Source organism: Pseudorasbora parva, chromosome 3 (assembly GCF_024679245.1).
Source record: "Pseudorasbora parva isolate DD20220531a chromosome 3, ASM2467924v1, whole genome shotgun sequence".
Classification (NCBI taxonomy): Eukaryota; Metazoa; Chordata; class Actinopteri; order Cypriniformes; family Gobionidae; genus Pseudorasbora; species Pseudorasbora parva.
The window spans coordinates 44,618,335-44,639,993 of record NC_090174.1 but is presented as its reverse complement, the minus strand read 5'-3'; the positions used below and the strand labels follow the sequence as shown (position 1 = coordinate 44,639,993).

Sequence of the window (21,659 nt, the reverse complement as noted above, 5' to 3'; positions counted from 1 at the left end):
GGTTTGTGGTTTCTAATGACTACTTTGTCAAATTTAGCTTGCATTTCTATACAAAGCACCTCATAGGGGAATATTTTGGATCAGCCTGAGGACATGACTCAAATCTTGCATGATTTTAACCTTTAACATTTTCATTACCAGGCCAGGACACCTGTGATGTGGACTGCATCATATTCGGTGTGCTAAGTTTCCTTACAGAACTACGCATGTTGTATTGCTTTAACATTTTTTTTCCTTTTGTTTTAACCGTTTAGATTTCAGGTAGTGCCAAGCATAGACATATCTATGGTGCCACGTAGGCCTCCTGGCTGCCGAGGACGTCATTACGCAGCCGACGTGATGTGACGTGCACCGCCTCCCTTACCTTGTTCCTTGTTATTGGATATCCCTCCGCCCTCCGACGCAGTTGTCAAAAAAAGCTAGTTTGTAAACACCGTCGACGGCAGATTTTCCTGGAGATTTTTAACATCTCCCAGCCTTTGACAATGAAGTTTATGTACAAAGAAGAACATCCCTTTGAGAAGCGACGGTCCGAGGGGGAGAAAATCAGAAAGAAGTACCCGGACAGAGTGCCTGTGAGTCAGACAAATTAGTTGTTTTGTCAGGGCCCTGCTCTACAGATAACGTAAACATATCGAGGAATTACACCGTGACAACGCTAATTTGTATGGAGGAACCTTGTGAAAATAGTTATTCGCTTAAAAGACGGGAAATAATGTATATATAGCCTATGATTTATTAATCAATTGTCACCGACGTTTTAAAGCTGTCCTTCAAATATGAAAGGACTAGCGTTAGCGTCGGTTAGCTTCTGTCTTAATTAGAAATTGTGGCATCGTTTGAAGTACAAATAATAGAGCAATTAATATATTTTTATGAGACTATATAAGTCTAAATATTTGTGACATTTAATACACATTAAGGTATTAAACATTAAAAAGTGAGCCGGTAAACTGCTTTGTATCCTGCACCTGATATTGAATCATTCAAATGAACCAGAGACGAGTAACTTTACAAGACGTATAGAATATTAGATTTTATGACGCATTACCATGTGGCCTCTCATACTAGATACAACCAGAGACGAGTAACTTTACAAGACGTATAGAATATTAGATTTTATGACGCATTACCATGTGGCCTCTCATACTAGATACATTTTCGGTTACATTATGTGTCGTCGTCAGTCATATCAGCAGGCAAATTTGTTAGAATTGGACTGAGCCCTTAACTGAGGAATGCCATTGATATTATAATACTGAAAGATGCCGTTGTTCTCACATGACTGACTGGTTATTTTTATCATCATCACTGATTTGTTTTCCATAGGTGATCGTCGAGAAAGCTCCCAAAGCCAGAATAGGAGATCTGGACAAGAAGAAATATCTTGTCCCTTCCGACCTAACAGGTTATTATTATCCTTGTAAAATACGGAATAATTTGCATAATATATAATGGTATTACAATATAAAGGATTTGTTTGTAATGACACATTTTTTTAATTCTGAAGTGGGGCAGTTCTACTTCCTTATTCGGAAAAGGATCCATTTGAGGGCTGAAGATGCCCTCTTCTTCTTTGTCAACAACGTCATTCCTCCCACATCAGCCACTATGGGGCTGCTCTACCAGGTACCATCTTTCATCCTCTTTTGAATGTGTCTGAACATAATTTATGTTGCTTGTTCTTTTTGCATCTGTTTGTTTACTTAAGTAGAATAAAGAAAGCAACATTATTGCTCAATGAGCCTGAAGCATTTCTAAACTCTTCATCTCTGTTTCTTTATTTTAGGAGCACCATGAAGAAGACTTTTTCCTTTACATTGCCTACAGTGATGAAAGTGTCTATGGGGACGTTTTGAGAAATGTGTAACCAATTTACTTGCCCCACACTACCCCTCTTTAAAATAAAATGATCAATACGTTAGGCCACACAAAGTGTACATGTTGACTGCACTTTCATATCCTCCTCCTCCTCGTCTGTTTATGAAATCTTGTTTGTACTCTATGCTGCCTGCGTATTGTTCCTTCCTAGTTAAGAGTTCCACCCTCAGTCTTGCTTTTAGGCCTGATACTTTGTCCTGGTCTGTTTCAGTAAATTTGTGGTACTCATATCCGTAGAAGCTTTTTCAATATTCTACACTTCTCCTTATACCTTTTCTCACTCTCCCTCAGCACCGATGCGCATCTTAAAGTAACTTTGCTGTTCTGCAGTCTTTTTGCAGTCTAATGTTTGGTTTGATTTTGTTTTTAGCTACCATATTTGCACAGACCAAAATCACTGATTATATTGGACTATCATACCATGTAATGTGTATGAGTGTGAGTGTGTTTGTGTATCATTGCCAATTATTATTTTTAAATGGGTTTGGATTCCTGTTTATTTGAATAAACTTGTTAAAAGATTAAAAAGTTTATGTTCAGTTGACATATTGTAGGAGACTGCTTGTTTATTTCTCGGTTGTATTATTATTATCATTATTATTAAGGCTCTTTTGGGGCTTATTTTTTTATTATGGATTGGTGTGTTTTGTTCAGTTTATCCCTAATAACTCCATCTTAAAATTGTCACCATTATAAACCTGATGTAAAAATCTTCCTGTGTGAGTCTTTAATGGATCTTGATTTGTACTTTTCTCACAGATCCGAGACTAGAGTATTGCATGTTTTTTTTTAGTGCTCATGATTTTGCAGATCCAGTTTTATTTTTGTTTTATTTCATTAAGTGATGGTTATAATTAATACCTGAGGAGAATCCTTACAAGGTATTAATAACATGAGATGGCCATGCAACAATTTCTTGTGAAAAAAAAAAGTATGATTGGTTTGAATTTAAAAAAAGCTGGGGGTATGATAAACAGGGAAAATATAAATTAAAAAACATTTTAAAAAAAGTTAATTAAAACATTAAGTTGTTCACAGAATTCAAAATTAACATATTGTTTTAGGTATTGCTTAAACTTGAAGGAAGTTCAGCCTGATTTTCAAGTTCAAAAAATAAAAAGATTAATAAAATAATTATTATATATTTATTATAATTATTATTATAATATATTAACAAAATATATAGTTTTGAATTCCACATATATGCATTTATGTATACTGAATGTAGCTAATAGAAGTAGCAGAACATTAAAATTATATTTCTTATTATAAAATGTCATAAGTGAAAAAATAACCTACGAATACAAAACGGTCGCACCCAGTCGAGCCAAAGATGTCCAGCTCCACCACTGTGGATCTAATGGGTGGAGGGATAGAGGGTTTGGTTGGACCTTATTCTCCACCCATTATGCCCAAATTAAATCTAGGGAGGGGAGCTGGACGTCCAGAGAGCAGTGAGAGATTCATGGCAAAAAAAAGTGAGACGTAGATAACAAAGGGAGACACTATTATAATATTCAGAAATCAAATAATGTCAAGGCTTTTAAAGGGAAATATCGAAGAGAAGAAGTAATTATATCAAGATTAAGACGTACTGGTTTGAAATCAACTATGTTTTTAATGGGAAAAAGCATCTCAGATAAATGTGACACCTGTAATATTCCAGAAGGGGGGGGGGGGGGCGTCCAGAGAGGGGGAGCGGGATTGGCATACTGGTTTGAAATCAACTATGTTTTTAATGGGAAAAAGCATCTCAGATAAATGTGACACCTGTAATATTCCAGAAAATGGGGGGGGGGGGGCGTCCAGAGAGGGGGAGCGGGATTTAACGCTCCACCCATGGCTGCAGTGAGCAGCCCATAGGAGCAGCCTCTTCACTTTTGCTCACTGACACTTGCCGTCATCAAAACACACCCACAGCGGAAGTGCGACCAACTGGGCTTCCTGTCGTTTTTATTTTGATTACTGATACAATTGTTTATTTTTCGTTAAGGAAAGCCTTCAGACAAGCTCAGCATACTTTTAATCTCAGAAACGGACAAAAGTGCGTTACATGAAGATTCCACGAATTTCACTGCAAGAGTTTTATTTAGCTCGCTGATTTTGCTAGCTAGCTGCCTAAGCTGTCACTTGAGCCGTTAGCCTGTGCTAGCCTAATGGTCAGGTGTTAATGCAACTTACTGGAAATAGAAAATATTGCAATCACTCGTCTATAAAATCATGCTTTATGAAAGGTGATTTTCTTGGACAGATTAACTGAATAGGCCTTAAAAATATTCAGGTTACTGCAAGCATAGCCAGCTAGCTTGTCAAGTCATTATAGAGCTAAATTAACCCGGTGCAGGGAGTTTGCTCATTTACTGCCTTATATTGCTTCTCAGATTACCACAACTCTTTCTTCTGTTTATATTTTGCTCTAACTCGTAGTCTTTGGTTGTTAGAATTGATATGGTAAGTTGGTTTATATAATGAAAGCAAGGCTTGTCAACTTTTTGACAGCTGCCTTAGTCTGTGTTTGTGATGTGTTATCCTGAACCTCTGTGAATTTTTTTTTGTTTTTTTTTTTTTGTTTTTTTTTGTGCTGCACAGAAATAAGAATATTATTGGTTCTATGTTTTTAATGTTGTCATTTAACAAGGTAAAATAATTTTTAGTTCTTTAATTGTTTCTCACTCTTCGCCATTCTTGATTTGGTAAGGCCAGCTATCTGAATTTAATCCTAGTGGACTCATTAGTTGATGTAGATGTAGTAGACTGATGTAGATGTAAAATGTAGATGCTGACATGTGTGTTTCATGATCTATGTGTAACTTTTTTTTTCTTCTTTTACCTGATAACTCTACTCCAGCTGGCACCACCAATCCCTACCATCATGCCGGCTCTTCTGGAGAGGCCCAAACTGTCTAATGCCATGGCACGTGCCTTACACAAGCACATTATGAGAGAGAGGGAGCGGAAGAGGCAAGGTGAGCCTTGGAATCTCCTGATTATTATTTTTACTACAAATAAATAAAATAATTTACATGTTCTTGTTGCTTTCTGGTTTTGTGTGAATTATGGGGTTGTTGGTGATGTGCATGTAGCAAAGACATTTTTTTGATCAGTTGTCAATTGTTTATCTCAGAGGAGGAAGAGGTTGACAAAATGATGGAACAGAAACTCAAAGAAGAGGAAGAGCGAAAGAGGAAGAAAGAGATGGAGGAAAGGATGTCCTTAGAGGAAACTAAAGAGCAGGTAAGTCTGTTTGATTGCCTTATTCTAAGACTTGTATTATTTACAAAAGTTGCATGCAATCCTGACCAATATTTTTACTCTCTTTCTCTGTCTTCAGATTATGAAGATGGGAGTGAAGCTACAGGGTCTTCAAGAGGAGAAACACCAGCTTTTCCTACAGCTAAAGAAAGTCCTACACGAGGAAGAGAAGCGACGACGGAAAGAACAGAGGTACGGGAAAGAGTAAGTTGTTTTTAAAAGAAAGAAAAATAAAAGTTTTATTTAGGAACTAAGTTTGCATTAAACTGATAAAAAAAGTGATAGCAACCCATTCTCAATATCAAATGTACTCTGTAGTCTTGAAATTTATCAACAAATCCTGAAAAAAAGTATCTTGAGGTTTCCGTGAAAATATTAAACATTAATATTTAAAAAAAAAGAATGAGCTCCAAATCAGCATATTAAAATTATTTTAGAAGCATCACATGACACTAAAGACTGGAATGATGTCTACTGAAAATGCCAAAATTACATTCTGAAAATTCCTCTCTAAAAAATATTATCCAAAGAAAGTCCGATTTTGCAAATGGCACGTCTGTGGTTCAGTTTATAGTCTTGCATAGCAAGAGTGACTGACAGCAGAATGTGTGGAGTTTTTTACAGCTTTCATTGGTCAAGGACCACCCAAGAGGATGCTTGACTGACATGTAACGAAACCAATCACAGTTTGTTTTGTTCCGCTTCATATTCAGGCAATAACAGACTGGCTGACTATAAATTATTAATTTAAGAACGTTCTGTAAATTTGCTGCAAACTTTTGACATTCCAGCATTTAGTTGATCCTGGTAAGCGCTCATTGTCACAGTTGTAAACACAACAGAGTTTTTCTTCAGCGAGGGAGTTTGGCGTCACAGCATTTGTTTCCAGGTGGACCATTAAAGGGGGGTTGAAACACTTTTTTTCAGTCAAAAGGGGGTTTCAGTCAATCTCATGTCAATCTTGAGTACCTATAGACCTTCATGTCTCTGAAAAGTCTTTAGTTTTATTATATTTTATAAAAGAAAGATAATCTGTACCAAGTTTTTCCGGGGGGAAAACGAGCGGCTGGAGGCATATCGTGTGGGCGGAGCTAAAGAATGACGAGTACGCGCAGCTATTTCGTTGAGTGTCTGAAAGCTCTGTCATGCTTAAATATGGAGAAAAAAAACTTAATCCTAAATAAACCATTGAGATCAATCACATTTAGCCATACATATATCATCCAGAATCTGATCTAGAGGCAGAAATTAAACAGGAGAAGCAGCAATGACTACAGCAGGACATCTCAATGGTATATAATGTAACTGTATTTGCTTAGCGGCTTGTCATGCTTATGAGTTTTATAACATTTGTGTGTGTTTACTCGTGGTTTATGAGGACATAATTTGGTTTATGCACTATTTAATGCGATTTAATGTTAGCAGTAGCAAGCAAAACTGTTTTACACGTCAGACTAGTGCGTGTTTACATAGAAGAACAATGGAATAGTAGCGCATTTGAATGAACGAGTCGATAGCTAACAACACAAAGACAAAGCTCCCTCTGTCTCTCCGGCAATTTCCTCCGCCATAATCTTTTTTCTTTTTCTCCACAAATCAGCACACAGACAATTTGACAAATTGTTTGTTTCACAAACAATTCAAAGTCTTGCGCGAGAACTCCGGTCTGACGCAGGTGGGATCTTGTTTACTCGTAACATCGCACGTGTGTTTGGTTGGGAATGTTGGGAAACGTAGTTTGCACACCGGAGAGAGAGAGAGTGTTGTCGGCGATTGTTCCTCTTGTACAGTCATGCAGTGTGAAACCCTCTGTCGCCGATCCATTGGGTCAGTGTGAACACAGCAGAGACTGAATGATACCGCAGATAGTCATGCAGTGTGAAAAGACCAGTGACCCGACGAGTTGAAAATCGTGCAGTCCGAACTAGGCTTAAAGCGTTTGCACTCTTTCTCTAATCGTGCACGCTCTTCCAGGAGAAGATACCGTATGGCCCGTACAAGGACATTCTGCCTTATCTGACATCAGGTAGACCGATTCTCTGAAACAAATTCCGAAACTTGTGAGAAACTGGAAGGAGTATTTTTGGCACAGAAATACTTTTTTTTTATTTTTTATACTTTGTCCATGTTTAGGATGGGAATCCAAGTCTTTAAAAGTGTAAAAAGCTCAGTATGCATGAAACAGCATTTCACCCCCCCTTTAAAGAACACAACGCGCACGTCTCGTGTATCCTGTAGATTTCAATCAGATGACGACGTCAAAACTCAGAGTGTTCAGATAAGTGTGTCAGACATTCAGCCAACGATTCAGTCCATGGACGTAATGTCTGAGGCTGAGAATTTTCTGTTTATAACTAGAATTATTTTATATGTTTACAGTGACATGACAACTCTGACTTCAGCAACATACCAGCCAAACATGGCCATCCACCCTGGACAGCACCTTATTAGCATGCAAGGTGACCACTATTTGTCATTTCCATTCATTTGTCAAAGAAGTATAAAGTTGTGAATGTCATTAAGACTTTTTGCTTTTTTTGTTAGAATTGCCGAAAATAATGACTTAATTTTTCTCCACCGCTTGTTTTCTATCAGCGGGTCAGGTGAGTCACGGGCGCCCAGGTGCTCTTCTTGGGGAACGCAGTAAACAGCTCTTCCAGTCTCCAGTCATTCCTGTGAGTGCTGACAGTTCAATGTAAATCATCGATGTGTTTAAAACATGCAAACCAACACTTTTTAGTTGTGCGGCACACCTGATTCAGTTACTAATGTTTTGTATATTCATTGTAATTGGCTGTTTGCCACCATCCCAGGCGCGTCATTACCAGTCTCAGGCGGGGTTTAGTACAGGTGGGACAGAACATGGCCAGTACTCCGGAGGACAGCCGAGTCACAGCCCATATGGAGTCAGCCAGCCACAGCATACATCACCTTTTGCCTCCAGTCAGCCAGTGCCAGCCAACTATGCCAGTGGTTCACAACTTAGAGGTACCTTGTTTTATTTTTTCACCAGTGCTTATTTTTGGAGATATGGGTATGTGTGATTATTAACTTGTAAGGTCACAGCGGTAGCGGCACACAGCAACAAAGCAACATGATCCTCTTAGGGGTTAACAGTTTATGACCCACGACCAGTAGTGGAAAATGAAGACCAAGATTTTAGAATCCCTCTTTCAATCCCATTCATTTGCAATAGAGAGCTAGCGGCACATTTTACTAATTCATTCCCTCGATTTATAAAGAATGCGCACAAATTACTATTTTGATCCCTTGATTTCTCTAAACTGTGAATGCGATTTGCTAATTAGTTCCCTTGATTTATAAATCATGAGCACAATTTAGCAAATCAAAGGAACAAATTAGTAAATTGCACAATTTAGTCTACTAGTCATGTGCGGGGTTCCATATTGGGTTGGGCGATGTCTCCTAAATTGGCAGTGGACGATGTTTAGAGTAAACATTGGAATGAGGGGGTGTATTTTAAAATAACTCTTCACATAAATACTATTTTCTACCTAACTATAATTTGTAATTTATAATTTATAATTTTACTAACCCAACTAATAACTAATCTGCGGTGTCCAGCAATGGTGAAGTTAGGGGAGCTTTGAAGAGGATGAAGAGAGGAAAGGCAGTTGGCCCTGATGACATACCAGTGGAGGTATGGAAGTGTCTAGGAGAAATGGCAGTAGAGTTTTTAACTAGGTTGTTCAACAAGGTCTTAGAGAGTGAGAGGATGCCTGAGGAATGGAGAAGTGTTTTGGTGCCGATTTTTAAGAACAAGGGAGATGTGCAGAGTTGTGGAAACTATAGTGGTATTAAGCTGATGAGCCATACAATGAAGTTGTGGGAAAGAGTAGTGGAAACAAGGCTAAGGGGAGAAGTGGACATTTGTGAGCAGCAGTATGGTTTCATGCCAAGAAAGAGCACTACAGATGCATTATTTGCTTTGAGAATGTTGATGGAGAAGTACAGAGAAGGTCAGAAAGAGCTGCATTGTGTCTTTGTACATTTAGAGAAAGCATATGACAGAGTGCCAAGAGAGGAGCTGTGGTATTGTATGAGGAGGTCTGGAGTGGCAGAGAAGTATGTTAGAGTGGTGCAGGATATGCAGTGGTAAGGTGTGCCGTAGGTGAGACAGAGGACTTCACGGTGAAGGTGGGACTGCATCAAGGATCGGCTCTGAGCCCCTTCTTGTTTGCGGTGGTGATGGACAGCCTGACAGATGAGGTCAGACAGGAATCTAAGACTATGACTATCTATAGACTATGATGTTTCCGGATGACATTGTGATCTGTAGTGAGAGCAGGGAGCAGGTGGAGGAAAGTCTAGATAGGTGGAGGTTTGCTCTGGAGAGGAGAGGAATGAAGGTAAGTCGCAGCAAGACAGAATACATGTGTGTGAATGAGAGGGAACCAAGTGGAACAGTGAGGTTACAGGGAGAAGAGGTAAAGAAAGTGCAGGATTTTAAGTACTTAGGTTCAACAGTCCAGAGCAATGGGGAGTGTGGAAAAGAGGTGAAGAAGCGTGTGCAGGTAGGTTGGAATGGGTGGTGAAAATTGTCAGGTCTGTTGTGTGATAAAAGTGTACGAGCAAGAATGAAAGGAAAGGTGTACAGAACAGTAGTGAGACCAGCGATGTTGTATGGTTTGGAGACATTTGCACTGAGGAAGAGCTAGAGGTAGCAGAGCTGAAGATGTTGAGGTTCTCTTTGGGAGTGACGAGGATGGATAGGATCAGGAATAAGTACATCAGAGGGACAGCACATGTGAGATGTTTTGGAGACAAAGTTAGAGAGGCCAGGTTGAGATGGTTTGGACATGTTCAGAGGAGGGAGAGTGAATACATCGGTAAAAGGATGCTGAGGTTAGAGCTGCCAGACAGGAGGTCAAGAGGAAGACCAAAGAGGAGGTTTATGGATGTAGTGAAGGAGGACATGAAGGTAGTCGGTCTGAGAGAAGAGGATACAGAGGATAGAAATAGATGGAGGCAGATGATTCGCTGTGGCGACCGCTGAAGGGAACAGCCGAAAGAAGGAGGTGTCCAGCAGGTTGCAGATAAGGGGGAAAAGAAAAGTAGCTTCCTTACACTTAAGGAGAGTTGTGCATTTATATATATATATATATATATATATATATATATATATATATATATATATATATATATATATATATATATATATATATATATATATATATATTTTTTTTTTTTTTCTACTCAACTATAATTCCGTTATTTTACTAACCCAACTAATGACTCATCCGCGCATTCCATGGAAAAGACATCGGAATTTACAAACATTGGGAAAAAAAGTTATTTGTGCTGCTATTTATAAGTGAAATGTAGCCTAAATCCTGATTTTTCAGTCTGAGCGTTGTTCCCATTTTCTTGTTCTTGTTTTGTTGTTCTTCTGTGTTTTAATAAATGTGTTATCAGAATCACCTTCATTCTTGATTTGACATTATGGCCAAAACACATTTTGTCTATAAGTATTAACCAGACAAATGTTATTTGACATTCGCTGAAGTCTGGGTTTATCTCAAACTGCAGCTTCAGTGCAGTAGCCACTGAAGAGCTGTGACAATGAGCAAGATTTCCCGTGACACTACAATAGGCTACTAATAATTCATTAATGAGGGTTGTTTTCTTGTACAAAATGAAATATTGTAGGTTAAATGTACAGTCTAAGACATGTTAAAAAGACAACAGGCTAACAATGTCAAGATCAATATTTGTGTACCCTGCCGTCTTATTTTCACAGATGGACACTTCATGTCTCTGGCATAGACTACAATATTTAAAATAGTTATATTCTCAATTTAATTTACAGAGCAACCCGTGCAAAGTTTTTAGTTTAACTATAGAAGAGACTAGGATTAGTCAGTGTGTGTCGCACTCACAAGACTGGCAACGTAGGGCATGGCATTACACCGTGATATCATCCATCGGCACAATCCTAGCTCCATATGAATATAAAAGATGCATGGTAGAGAAAGTCATATAAAAAAGTTCATGAAAGTAAAGAAAACTTGACATTGATAGTTTGTGTTGTAAATTATTATTTAATGGTTGAATGGGAATAGTGAATGGTTTAGCACTGCTGCAGTTCATATTACAGTTTTCCCTGCATTGAGTTGATTATTAGAGACAAGAAAATGTATCATTTTTCAAATTTGAATGAGGTTGTAGTCAGTGGCACTTCTTATGAAGAGTAGGGGTGTAACCCCAGTGTCATGGCCAGATTCCCTCTATTGGCTCTTATCAAGCATGGCCTCCCAATAATCCCCTTCGATTGAATTGTCTTTTTCACTTTTCTCTCCACTTATGGCTGGTGTGTGGCTGTTGCACTATGTGCTGCTGCACACTAGTGGTGGTTGGTCTCATTGTAAAGCGCTTTGACTGTACAGCAGTATCTAAAAATACGCTATATAAAAATGCATAATTAATTAATTCAAATGTTCTTATCTTTTACTTCTTGTGTTCTTGACCATGGTGTAAATTTGTGATGTGCTTGTTGTGATGTTATCTTTTTCTGTTTTCAGGGGCATCAGCTTTCCAGGCCATGCAGTACCTGCCCCATCAGCCGCAGAGCTATGCTGTCCACAGTCACTTCACCTCTCAGCCAGGTGTGTGTGAATGGCTTAATTACTCTATAGCATACTTTTATAATGAAATAGTATCATTTAAGTATGGTGATATGATCATTAATGTTGCTGTGCATAAAGAGTGTTTTAAATCAATCACTCGAAAGGAAGGTACTGTACCTACACTACCCTTTAAGATTGGGGTCAGGTTTTTTTTTTACGTTTTTGAAAGAAATCTATTATGCTCACCAAGGCTGCATTTAGTTTTTTTTTTTTGGTAAAAACTAAATTATTAAATACTACTACCATTTTCTATATTTATATTTAGGTCCCAGGCCCTATTGTTTTCCTTTTATTAGGGTTTCTTTTATAGTTTACATGAGCAAAATCTCTTGAAAATGTGCTCAGACCGGTTTCCTCGGCCATTAGGGTCAGGCAAAAGTTGGTACACTGGTGTGGCAGGGGGGATTCTAGAGCACCCCTTGAATGCAGTCTGAAATCTTGCTTGCATTTTTTACATGCACATTTATGCACTTTAATGACATCCCATTCTTAATTCATCGGGTTTAATATGAATTTGGCCCTCCTTTTGCAGCTATGACAGATTCAACTCTTTTGAGAAGGCTTTCCACAAGGTTCAGGACTGTGTTTATGGGAATTTTTTACCGTTCTCCTGGCAACTGCCACACCCAGGCTCGTCCATCAGATTGCCAGGCAGAGAAACGTGATTGGTCACGCCAGAGAACACGTCTCCACTGCTCTAGAGTCCAGTGGCGCCGTGCTTTACACCACTGCATCCCACGCTTTGCATTTCACTTGGTGATGTAAGGCTTGGATGCTCATCCATGGAAACCCATTCCATGAAGCTCTCTACACACTGTTCTTGAGCTAATCTGAAGGCTGCACAAAGTTTGTAGGTCTGTAGCTATGACTGCAGAAACTTCTGTGTACTGTGCGACTCAGCATGTGATGACACCCTTTGCGATTTTTACGTGGCCTAGCACTTCTTGGCTGAGTTGCTGTTGTTCCCATTTGCTTCCAATTTGTTACAATACCACTAACAGTTGACTGTGGAATATTTAGTAGTGAGGAAATTTCATGAATGCACTTATTGCAGAGGTGGCAACCCATCACAGTACTACGCTTGAATTCACTGAGCTCCTGAGAGTGACCCATTCTTTCACAAATGTTTGTAGAAGTGTCTGCATGCCTATGTGCTTGATTTTATACACGTTTGGCAGTAGAAGTGATTGGAACACCTGAATTCAATGATTTGGGGGGGTGTCGCAATACTTTTGGCAATATGGGCTGCATCCGAAAACCTAGGCAGCTGATTCGTTGCCTTGCTGTCCTTTCAGACAATGGCTTGTAAAGCAGTGTTTTTTGCACAAAGGCACCTAGAGAAACTAATTTCAGACAGACTTCTAAGGCAGTGTAACAGTTTAATGATCTACAGCAAAATAGAGAGCTTTGAGAACTAAACAAATATTTAATTACTACATTAGTAATTTCTCGCTTGAAATCATATCAGAAGTGGAAAATATTGGTAAAAAACATACATTTACACACAAACTGACCAGCAAACGCAACTTTCGGACACCATCTTTTTTTCCAGCTCAACTGTCACTGAATGGAAAGCACAGGATTGTGGGATATTAAAGGCAGCTAAGGATACATGCATGCTGCCTTCAAAACTCGATCAGATGAAGGTATCTCAGGAGGCAGGAAGTGAAGCAAATATTAGATTTGGATGTGGCTTGATGCCTTCCTGCCTTGAAATGTGCCCTCCGAAGGCAGCATTTTCCAGGTTTCGGACGCAGCCATAGTGTATGAATGAAACTCTGTACACATATAGATCTCATCGGGCCAAACAACTTCTGCACTCTGCTCCGCTCACCCGGAAGTAGCTATTTAGGGTTGTTTGAAAAAAAATTGTGGCAGAAAAGGGAAACGGGAAGTGTTATAACTTCTGCATACATTCACATTGATCAAAGACAACTTTGTCATTTTTAGCATGGTAACACATTCACAAGGACTAAGAACAGACAACAGTAAATGTAGACCACAGTTACACAGAGAAAGAATACAGTAGTAAATCGTAAAAAATAAAAAAATAAACAAAGCTATATATAGTATATATCATTTATTGGTAATACATTTATTTTGAATATATGTGTGTGTGTGTGTGTGTGTGTGTGTGTGTGTGTGTGTGTGTGTGTGTGTGTGTGTGTGTGTGTGTGTGTGTGTGTGTGTGTGTGTGTGTGTGTGTGTGTGTGTGTGTGTGTATATATATATATATATATATACTGGGCTTTTGTACTTAAAAAATGTTGTGCTCCAAAAGATAATTTTGCACTCATTTCAGTCTGAATTTAAATTATCTCATGGATGTGGCTGTTGTGGTTCACACTCATATTCGTACCAGCTGACTGTAGTAAATGTAATGTATTCAATCCAATTTGACTTAGTCCATAACATTTACCTGCTTTAAATGCATATTGCCCATCATGCACAGTTGAGCCTAATGTCACCGGTAAGTCACTGGGCCCATCATTGCAGCTTGCAGCTATATTTTTATAATGTATTTGTTTCCTGTGATGGCAAAGCTGGATTTTCTTCGGTCCCTACTGTAGTCTTTAATCATTCTAATATGCTGATTTGGTGCTGAAGAAACATTCATATTGCATAAACATGAAACATTAATATTTTTGCAGAAACTTTCTATTTCAGGATGAATAGAAAGTTTTTTTTTTAAACTTTTATTTGAAATATAAATCTTTTGTAACTTTATAAATCACTTTACTGTGTTTTTTAATGAATTTAATACATCCTTTCGGAATGGACGTATTAATTTCTCTCACTGTTTAAAAACTTTTTTTAAGGCAGCTCATTGAGTTTTGGAACAGGGCCTTTGACATATAGATGTTAATTTCCTCCATCTTCTCACACTTTCTGCATTCAATTTTTCTCTCCAGGTTACATCCCCAGTGCTGGGATTCCCCTGCAAAAACAGCTGGAACATGCCAACCAGCAGTCCGGCTTCACAGACGCTGTAAGTAGGCTTGGTCAGGAAGTACACTCAAAAATGAGAAAAGCGGGGTCAGCTGAGTGTCTGTAAATGAATGACTCGTATTTGTGTTTTCAGAGTCCACTGAGGCCCATGCATCCACAGGCAATACATGTCAGTGCTGCAGGTTTGCTGCCAACTCCCTCTATTGCTGTCCAGATCCCTCCTGGCAAGGTCAGAGCCAAAACCAATTAATTAAATCTCTATTAACACAGCCTTGTAACCTTCTGCGTTATTGCAGATATTCATCCTTTCACCCTTAAATAGTTGAATTTCATTGCTCTTGTTGTTCTTTGGACAGTCTGGCTTACCATATGCACATCCACCAAGGCCATCTTCCCCAGGTGCATTCACGCATGGAACTCCCTCACAACAAGCACATGCAGTGAGTTCTGTCCAAACTAAATATACTGTTTTATTAACAGCATGTATGTACATTTATACACTACTGTTCAAAAGTTTGGAGTCAGTATAATAATACATTTTAAAAAGTATATTTTTTTAAAAATCAGCAGAGATGCATTAAATTGATCAAAAATGAACGTAAAGACTTACATTTGTTATAAAATATTTCTGTTTTAAATAAATGCTGTTCTTTTGAACTTTATATTAATAAAAAAAAATGATATATCCTGAAAAGGTATATCATGATTTCCACACAAAAATATTAAGCAGCACAGCTGTTTTCAATGGAAAAGCATATTATTATGTGACGTGCAGACAAGAGTAATAATGCTGAACATTCTGCTTTGCCACCACAGAAATAAATTAGAACCAATAATATAGAACCAGTTAAATTGTAATAAAAATATTTCACAATATTCACAAAACTGTTTTTTAATCAAATAAATGCAGCCTTTGTGAGCATAAGAGACTTCTTTCAAAACTTAAAAAAAATTGTACCAACTCCAACTTTTGAACGGTAGTGTGTTTATTATATTTTAATTGAGAAAAAAGATTCAAGTGGCTTCTAAAATTCAATGGCCTTTAATAGTTTAGTGTCTAATTAAGATCTTTATAAGGAAAGTGACATTTATATATTTTTTTCTCCTTCTGTTGTACAGGCTACATTTCAAAGCTCTTCTCAACCAACCCCTCGCCACACCTACCTCTCTCACAGCCAATCAGGGCAGAGGTTTTACCACCATGCCAAATAGCTATTAATTTCAGCCTAAAGAATGTTCGGGTAGAACAACAGATTCACCATTTACAATTTGGAGCCTTTTGGATTAAAGCTACACAGCACACAACGCTTGGCATCATAGTGTTATCACATAGAACACATGACTATATTACTGTCACATGCAAGTCATTTTCTCTGTTATTCTTCAACTGTTAGACCTCCCTTTGCAACAGGGTATGCCATTGATTTCAATATTACAGTGGGGTGTGTCTGAAAGATTATTTTATTTATATGAAGACTTTGACAACAGCTGTGCCAACATTAGTAACATTACAATACCACCATTAAGTGACGCAACTTGAGTTAAATCTGGTTTTAAAAATAACTAAACAATGTAGAAACAGATCAGAAGATTATAACTCTGTTCTGTAACAGACCTCCCACTCAGGGCCGTCTATAACTTGCATTAACATTGATGAATGCACCTCTTCCCAAAATCAAAAAATAGGGAAATAATATTTTCATATGATTTTAAATTGTAAATGTAATGTTTTTAGCCAACCAACTGAATTTCACAAAATTGCACTTAAAATATGTTTTCAAATAAAAGCTTGTTAAAATAGTAATAAATAGTTGTGTAGAAAAAAAATCTTTTGACTTTTGTCATCTTTTTATTTGGAGTCTTATTTTTGTCATCTTTTGTTTTATTCTTTGAAGAGTCGCATAATTAGGCAGTTGAGTAGAATTGTGTTTTGATATTGGTAAATATTGGTATTGTAATCTCAATGATTATTTTCATACAGCACTGACTCAGAACGTTCAACAACTTGTTCTGATCTGTTATTCATAGGGTGTCTCCACTACTGGGGAATTCCAGCATTTAACACGTATTACTTTGTCATCTTTAAAGCATGCCCATATTTCCATTGCGTTTAAGCAGGTATTCATAGACACCAGATGTGAGCATAACATTACATCCAAAGCAAATAGAGCCCATTATAATCACTTGACCTAATGTCTGCACTGGACACAGTATACAGATGTGCATTCAGTATCTATATAATCGATTCAGTTGACAACTGGATAATTGGAAGAGTGAAAATATTCACGTTCTATAGAAACTTTAGAAGGATCCCAGTGTCGGAAACAAGTGATTGGTTTATTTTAATGGCGTCTTGAATCTCACTGGATGGATATGTTTGAAAAGAACATTTTCAAGGCACGGTGTAATGGAGATTTTGCAAAGAAACTTCTGTTGAAAGATGAAGCAGCCGACTCTATTGAATCTGAAAGCATCTGCATCAAAAACCATAAGTGAATGATTTTATATTGCTCTGTCTGAAAATGATTTTCGGTGTTACATGGGTAATGTTTTCAAAACACTTACTCGTGCAATAGCGAGGGGGCATTGATATCAAAGACGAGATATACAAAGACGGTGCACTCATATTACTGTGAATGGGAGAAAGTGCAACACTGGCAGATGCTCTATTTAGTCCGACCTTCTAAATAAAAGTGCCAATTGTTGATTGGTAAAGTCATTGTGTCACTGCAGCTGCCTCCAGTTGCCATAGAAACTGTTCTGAGATGTGTGCTTAGGACTGCACATGGGCATTGGTTGGTCCAGTCTGAAAAAAGGTTTATCATCATGATTTGAGCATTTAGAAATAAAGTTTATGAGACAATTGTTGTCAGAATTCATTGGTGGTTTGAAATATAAAATTTAATCATAAGTTTGGTGAAAAGCTTTAAAGAATTTGAGGATTCCCCATTCAAAGAGCCTCCCATGCTGAAGAACCTGGTTTAAATCCTACTTTGAGCGGGTTGAGTAGGAACGTTGCGTTTGGTGCCGTGACCCGGATGGGAGTGAGTGTAATGTAGGCCAGTAAGAGCTGTGCATGTAAACCTCAAGAGGTGTGCTAGCAACCAACGCTAGAGGCCTTTAGTGTCATTTTTTTTTTTGTGTGCCCGCCTCCCACGCCGGAGACCCCGTTAAAAATCTTGCTTTGAGTGAGTCGAGTAGGATTGGTTGTTTACACTTGCATGATTGAAATCGCTGCCCAAGAGAGGTGTTTCAAAGATGGCCGCTGGGTAAAATTAGTTACCTTAAAGGGACTTTGGTTGATGTAGGTTGTTTCTGAAAGATTCCTTAGGGAGGCACCAAGGCATGTCCAAATCCAGTGTTACCTTCACTTCCTTTCTCCTGAAATACCTTCATCTGATTGATTTTTGTAGGCAGCATAAATGTATCTGTTGCTGCCTTTGATATCCCACAATACTGTGCTTTCCATTCTGTGACATTTGTGACAAAGCTCACTCTATTTTGTTGGAGATAATTAAACTGTTACGCTGCCTCATAAGTCAGACCGAAATCAGTTTTGTGAGGTACCTTTGTGTGCAAACATTGCACACAGTTTTCAGACGGAGCCTGACTATTTACTAGCAAGCCTTAAAGGAGCCACCCCATTTTTATAATTTTTAGACAGAGGTTCAGATTTAGGGTCTAAAATAATTGTGTGTGTGGGTGTGTTTTACTGTTTTCCAATCCATTCAGCTGATCTCCATGTCTGGCTGCAGAACTTTTAGCATAGCTAAGCTTATATCATTGAATCTGATTAGACCGTTAGCATCTCACTCAAAAAATAGTTTCAAAATAGACCAAAGAGTTTCGATATTTTTCTATTTTCAGCCGTCACGCCTGCTGCACCCATGGTATGGCAGCAAAGTTCCTTGATTATTACGCAGTAATGAGAGTATAGTTCCTAGCCATATCAGCCAAGAAAATCGCAACTTTTAATTTTCTGTTTGTCTTAGTACACGATATAACAACAGAAGAGTCAAAAATGAGATTGGCTGAATGGATTCAAAAAAAGGGAGTTTGAAAAAAGAGCCTATTTTCAAAAATACACTGTAAAAAATTTGTGGTGGTTTTGGTTGGTTTAACTTAATAAAGTAAGTAACCTGGTTGCTTTAATTTTGAGTTTATTGAAATTAAAAAATTTAGTTGATACAATGAAGGAAATTAGTTTAATAAATAGAAACTCAAAATATTTTTGTATCTGAACTACATAAAAATGTGATAAATCATGAAAATAGCACAATTTGGCATGTTTCACTGCGTCATCAGAAATAACACACACATTATTACCCAATATGCTTACAAAATCTTTTAATAATCTTTTAATAAAGGTTGTCGAATCTCAAAAAATTTTCATTGTATTAACTCAAAATTTTTATTTCAACGAACTCAAAATTTTAAGGCAACCAGGTAACTTTTTTTCTAAATAATTTTTTACAGTGTAGTGACATGTTCCTTTAATGAATATATTTTTACAAACCCAATTCCAAAAAAAGTTGGGACAAATTGTAAATTAAAAAGGAATGCAATAATTAAATAATCTCAAACTTATATTTTATTCAAAATAAAATATTGATAACATCTAGCGCAGGTATTTTCTCTGGGCCAAGGCTTAAAATGGACTGTGGAAAAGTGGAAAATTGTTCTGTGGTCAGACAAATCAAAATTTGAAGTACTTTTTGGAAAAATGTAATGCCATGTCATCCAGACTAAAGAGGACAAGGAAAACCCAAGTTGTTATCAGCGCTCAGTTCAGAAGCCTGCATCTCTGATGGTGTGGGATTGGATGAGTGCGTGTTGCATGGGCAGCTTACACGTCTGGAAAGGCACCATCAATGCTGAAAGGTATATCAAATTTCTAGAACAACATCTGCTTCCATCCAGATGTTGTCTCTTTCAGGGAAGACCTTGCATTTTCCAACATGCCAGACCACATACTGCATCAGACCACATACTGCATCAATTACAACATCATGGCTATGTAGAAGAAGGATCTGGGTACTGAAATGGCCAGCCTGCAGTCCATATCATTTACCCATAGAAAACATTTGGCGCATCATAAAGAGGAAGATGCAACAAAGAAGACCTAAGACAGTTGAGGAAGATGCGACAAAGAAGACCTAAGACAGTTAAGCCTGTATTAGATAAGAATGGGGCAATTCCTATTCCTAAACTTGAGCAACTTATCTCCTCAGTCCCCAGCCATTGGCAGACTGTTATAAAAAGAAGAGGGCATGCCACGCAGTGGTAAACATGGCCTTGTCTCATCTTTTTTGAGATGTATTGATGCCATGAAATTTAAAATCAACTTATTGTTGTATTCTGATTAACATTTGAAACTTCCACATCGTTGCATATTTAGTCTGTGTGCAAACTTTTATGGAATCGTGTTTGTAAAAAAAAAGATTTTAAACCCAGTGTCATGACCCCTTTAACTAAAACTGAAAATTGTCCTTATTCACTCACTCACGTCAACCTTTATGTCTTTCTTTTGTGTTCTATAGAACATTTTTGGAATGATATGAGGGTAAGTAAATAATGAAAGAAGGTAGCCTTTTAGGGTAAACTGTAATTTTGTCAAGTTATGGAGTCCACTGAAGAGTAATGAGAGTAAAATTCAATGGAAGTATGTGGTTAGCCATCAGAGTCTTCCAAATGGCCCTCTACAAACCACTAAAACTTGACAGGAAGTTATGGAGGAAATCATGTAGGTTGGGACTCGTCTGCCCCCTTTTCCGTTCCACTCCTTTTACAGTAATTACATTTACTAAAGGGTCTGAGAAACACTTTTTTGTGGTTGCAGCTTACAAATGACATCAAGTGAAAATATTATGTAAACTTGTGTGTTTAATTCATGTAAAATAATTTTAAATGGGTTCAATCTTGAGTGTTTGTGCTTATGTATGAGTATATGGTTAATTAAGTGAATATTTGGTATAAAAATGGGTGAGTATAAGCATGTAGCTAAAGAGGGGGAATGTGGTGTGTGTGTGTGTGTGTGTGTGTGTGTGTGTGTGTGTGTGTGTGTGTGTGTGTGTGTGTGTGTGTGTGTGTGTGTGTGTGTGTGTGTGTGTGTGTGTGTGTGTGTGTGTGTGTGTGTGTGTGTGTGTGTGTGTGTGTGTGTGTGTGTGTGTGTGTGTGTGTGTGTGTGTGTGTGTGTGTGTGTGTGTGTGTGTGTGTGTGTGTGTGTGTGTGTGTGTGTGTGTGTGAGAGAGAGAGAGAGAGAGAGAGAGAGAGAGAGAGAGAGAGAGAGAGAGAGAGAGAGAGAGAGAGAGAGAGAGAGAGAGAGAGAGAATACAAATTTAGCTGTTGATTCACCTCCGGCCCGCCCACTTTACTGTTAGCCTCAGCTGTTTTTCTTTTCAAACTGCTCTGCCTCAAACCGCCAAGATTAACAAAAAAGTGAGAATGAAAATGATTGTGACTGCCAGTGATTAATGTTGAAGATGACAAACTAAGCTGCTTAAAAAATAAAAGTATACAAAATCCATCAAGTGCTTATTCACTCCTCTGGGTTAACTTTGTGAATGTGCTCAGTGAATAACAATGAACTCATTCGTCTGTGAATTAAGTGAGCTTGTATTTTTGCAATGAGATTTCATGTCTTTGGCTGAAAAGGCAGTCACAGTTTTCTTGTCAATCTTCCTGAAAGACCGAACCACAGAGCTAATTTCAACATTTATCTTGAAAAGTGAAACTGCCCAGCACCTCTTGAGCTGTTGTATCAGACCCAAACGAAAAACACTTGTTCATTATATCGTTTGTAGTGTCGTGTTTCATGGGGTGTTTACAGTGTGATTCTGGTCAGTTAGTCAAATTAGGAAAGTGACGTGAGAGATGACACATGGCTAAACAGGCGGGAAGATTTAGCTCGAAAGAGAATGAGTAAGCTTT

At 38.0% G+C, this 21,659-nt stretch overlaps 2 protein-coding genes across 6 annotated transcripts; both read left to right on the top strand.

Annotated features, from left to right (window-relative positions):
* The first annotated feature begins 368 nt into the window (after positions 1 to 368).
* gabarapa (GABA(A) receptor-associated protein a) lies at positions 369 to 2,593 on the top strand. The gene is made up of 4 exons (XM_067439100.1): positions 369 to 575; positions 1,330 to 1,408; positions 1,511 to 1,629; positions 1,790 to 2,593. Exons 1-4 carry the CDS (start codon positions 486 to 488, stop codon positions 1,868 to 1,870), a joined length of 369 nt encoding a protein of 122 aa, XP_067295201.1. The 5' UTR covers positions 369 to 485; the 3' UTR covers positions 1,871 to 2,593.
* A 1,176-nt stretch (positions 2,594 to 3,769) lies between these two features.
* Positions 3,770 to 16,555, top strand: gps2 (G protein pathway suppressor 2). 5 transcript variants are annotated; one of them, XM_067439096.1, is made up of 13 exons: positions 3,804 to 3,925; positions 4,309 to 4,332; positions 4,730 to 4,847; positions 5,006 to 5,115; positions 5,213 to 5,337; positions 7,513 to 7,592; positions 7,729 to 7,808; positions 7,947 to 8,121; positions 11,676 to 11,759; positions 14,693 to 14,769; positions 14,863 to 14,958; positions 15,086 to 15,169; positions 15,849 to 16,555. In XM_067439096.1, exons 2-13 carry the CDS (start codon positions 4,330 to 4,332, stop codon positions 15,939 to 15,941), a joined length of 1,125 nt encoding a protein of 374 aa, XP_067295197.1. In that variant the 5' UTR covers positions 3,804 to 3,925; positions 4,309 to 4,329; the 3' UTR covers positions 15,942 to 16,555. The 5 variants fall into 5 exon arrangements, with proteins under 5 accessions (XP_067295198.1, XP_067295199.1, XP_067295197.1 ...); XM_067439097.1 differs by lacking the exon at positions 4,309 to 4,332 and having other exon boundaries at positions 3,770 to 3,925; XM_067439098.1 differs by lacking the exon at positions 4,309 to 4,332 and having other exon boundaries at positions 3,787 to 4,115.
* Positions 16,556 to 21,659: the final 5,104 nt, after the last annotated feature.

Bases quoted from the DNA above. Each gene is read 5' to 3' on its own strand.
- gabarapa (XM_067439100.1), top strand. From the start codon at position 486: ATGAAGTTTATGTACAAAGAAGAACATCCCTTTGAGAAGCGACGGTCC. The intron at 1,409-1,510 runs GTTATTATTATC...TTAATTCTGAAG, and splicing joins TGTCCCTTCCGACCTAACAG to TGGGGCAGTTCTACTTCCTT. The intron at 1,630-1,789 runs GTACCATCTTTC...TCTTTATTTTAG, and splicing joins CTATGGGGCTGCTCTACCAG to GAGCACCATGAAGAAGACTT.
- gps2 (XM_067439092.1), top strand. From the start codon at position 4,658: ATGCTGACATGTGTGTTTCATGATCTATGTGTAACTTTTTTTTTCTTC. The intron at 4,848-5,005 runs GTGAGCCTTGGA...TGTTTATCTCAG, and splicing joins GAGGGAGCGGAAGAGGCAAG to AGGAGGAAGAGGTTGACAAA. The intron at 14,959-15,085 runs GTCAGAGCCAAA...TTCTTTGGACAG, and splicing joins TCCAGATCCCTCCTGGCAAG to TCTGGCTTACCATATGCACA.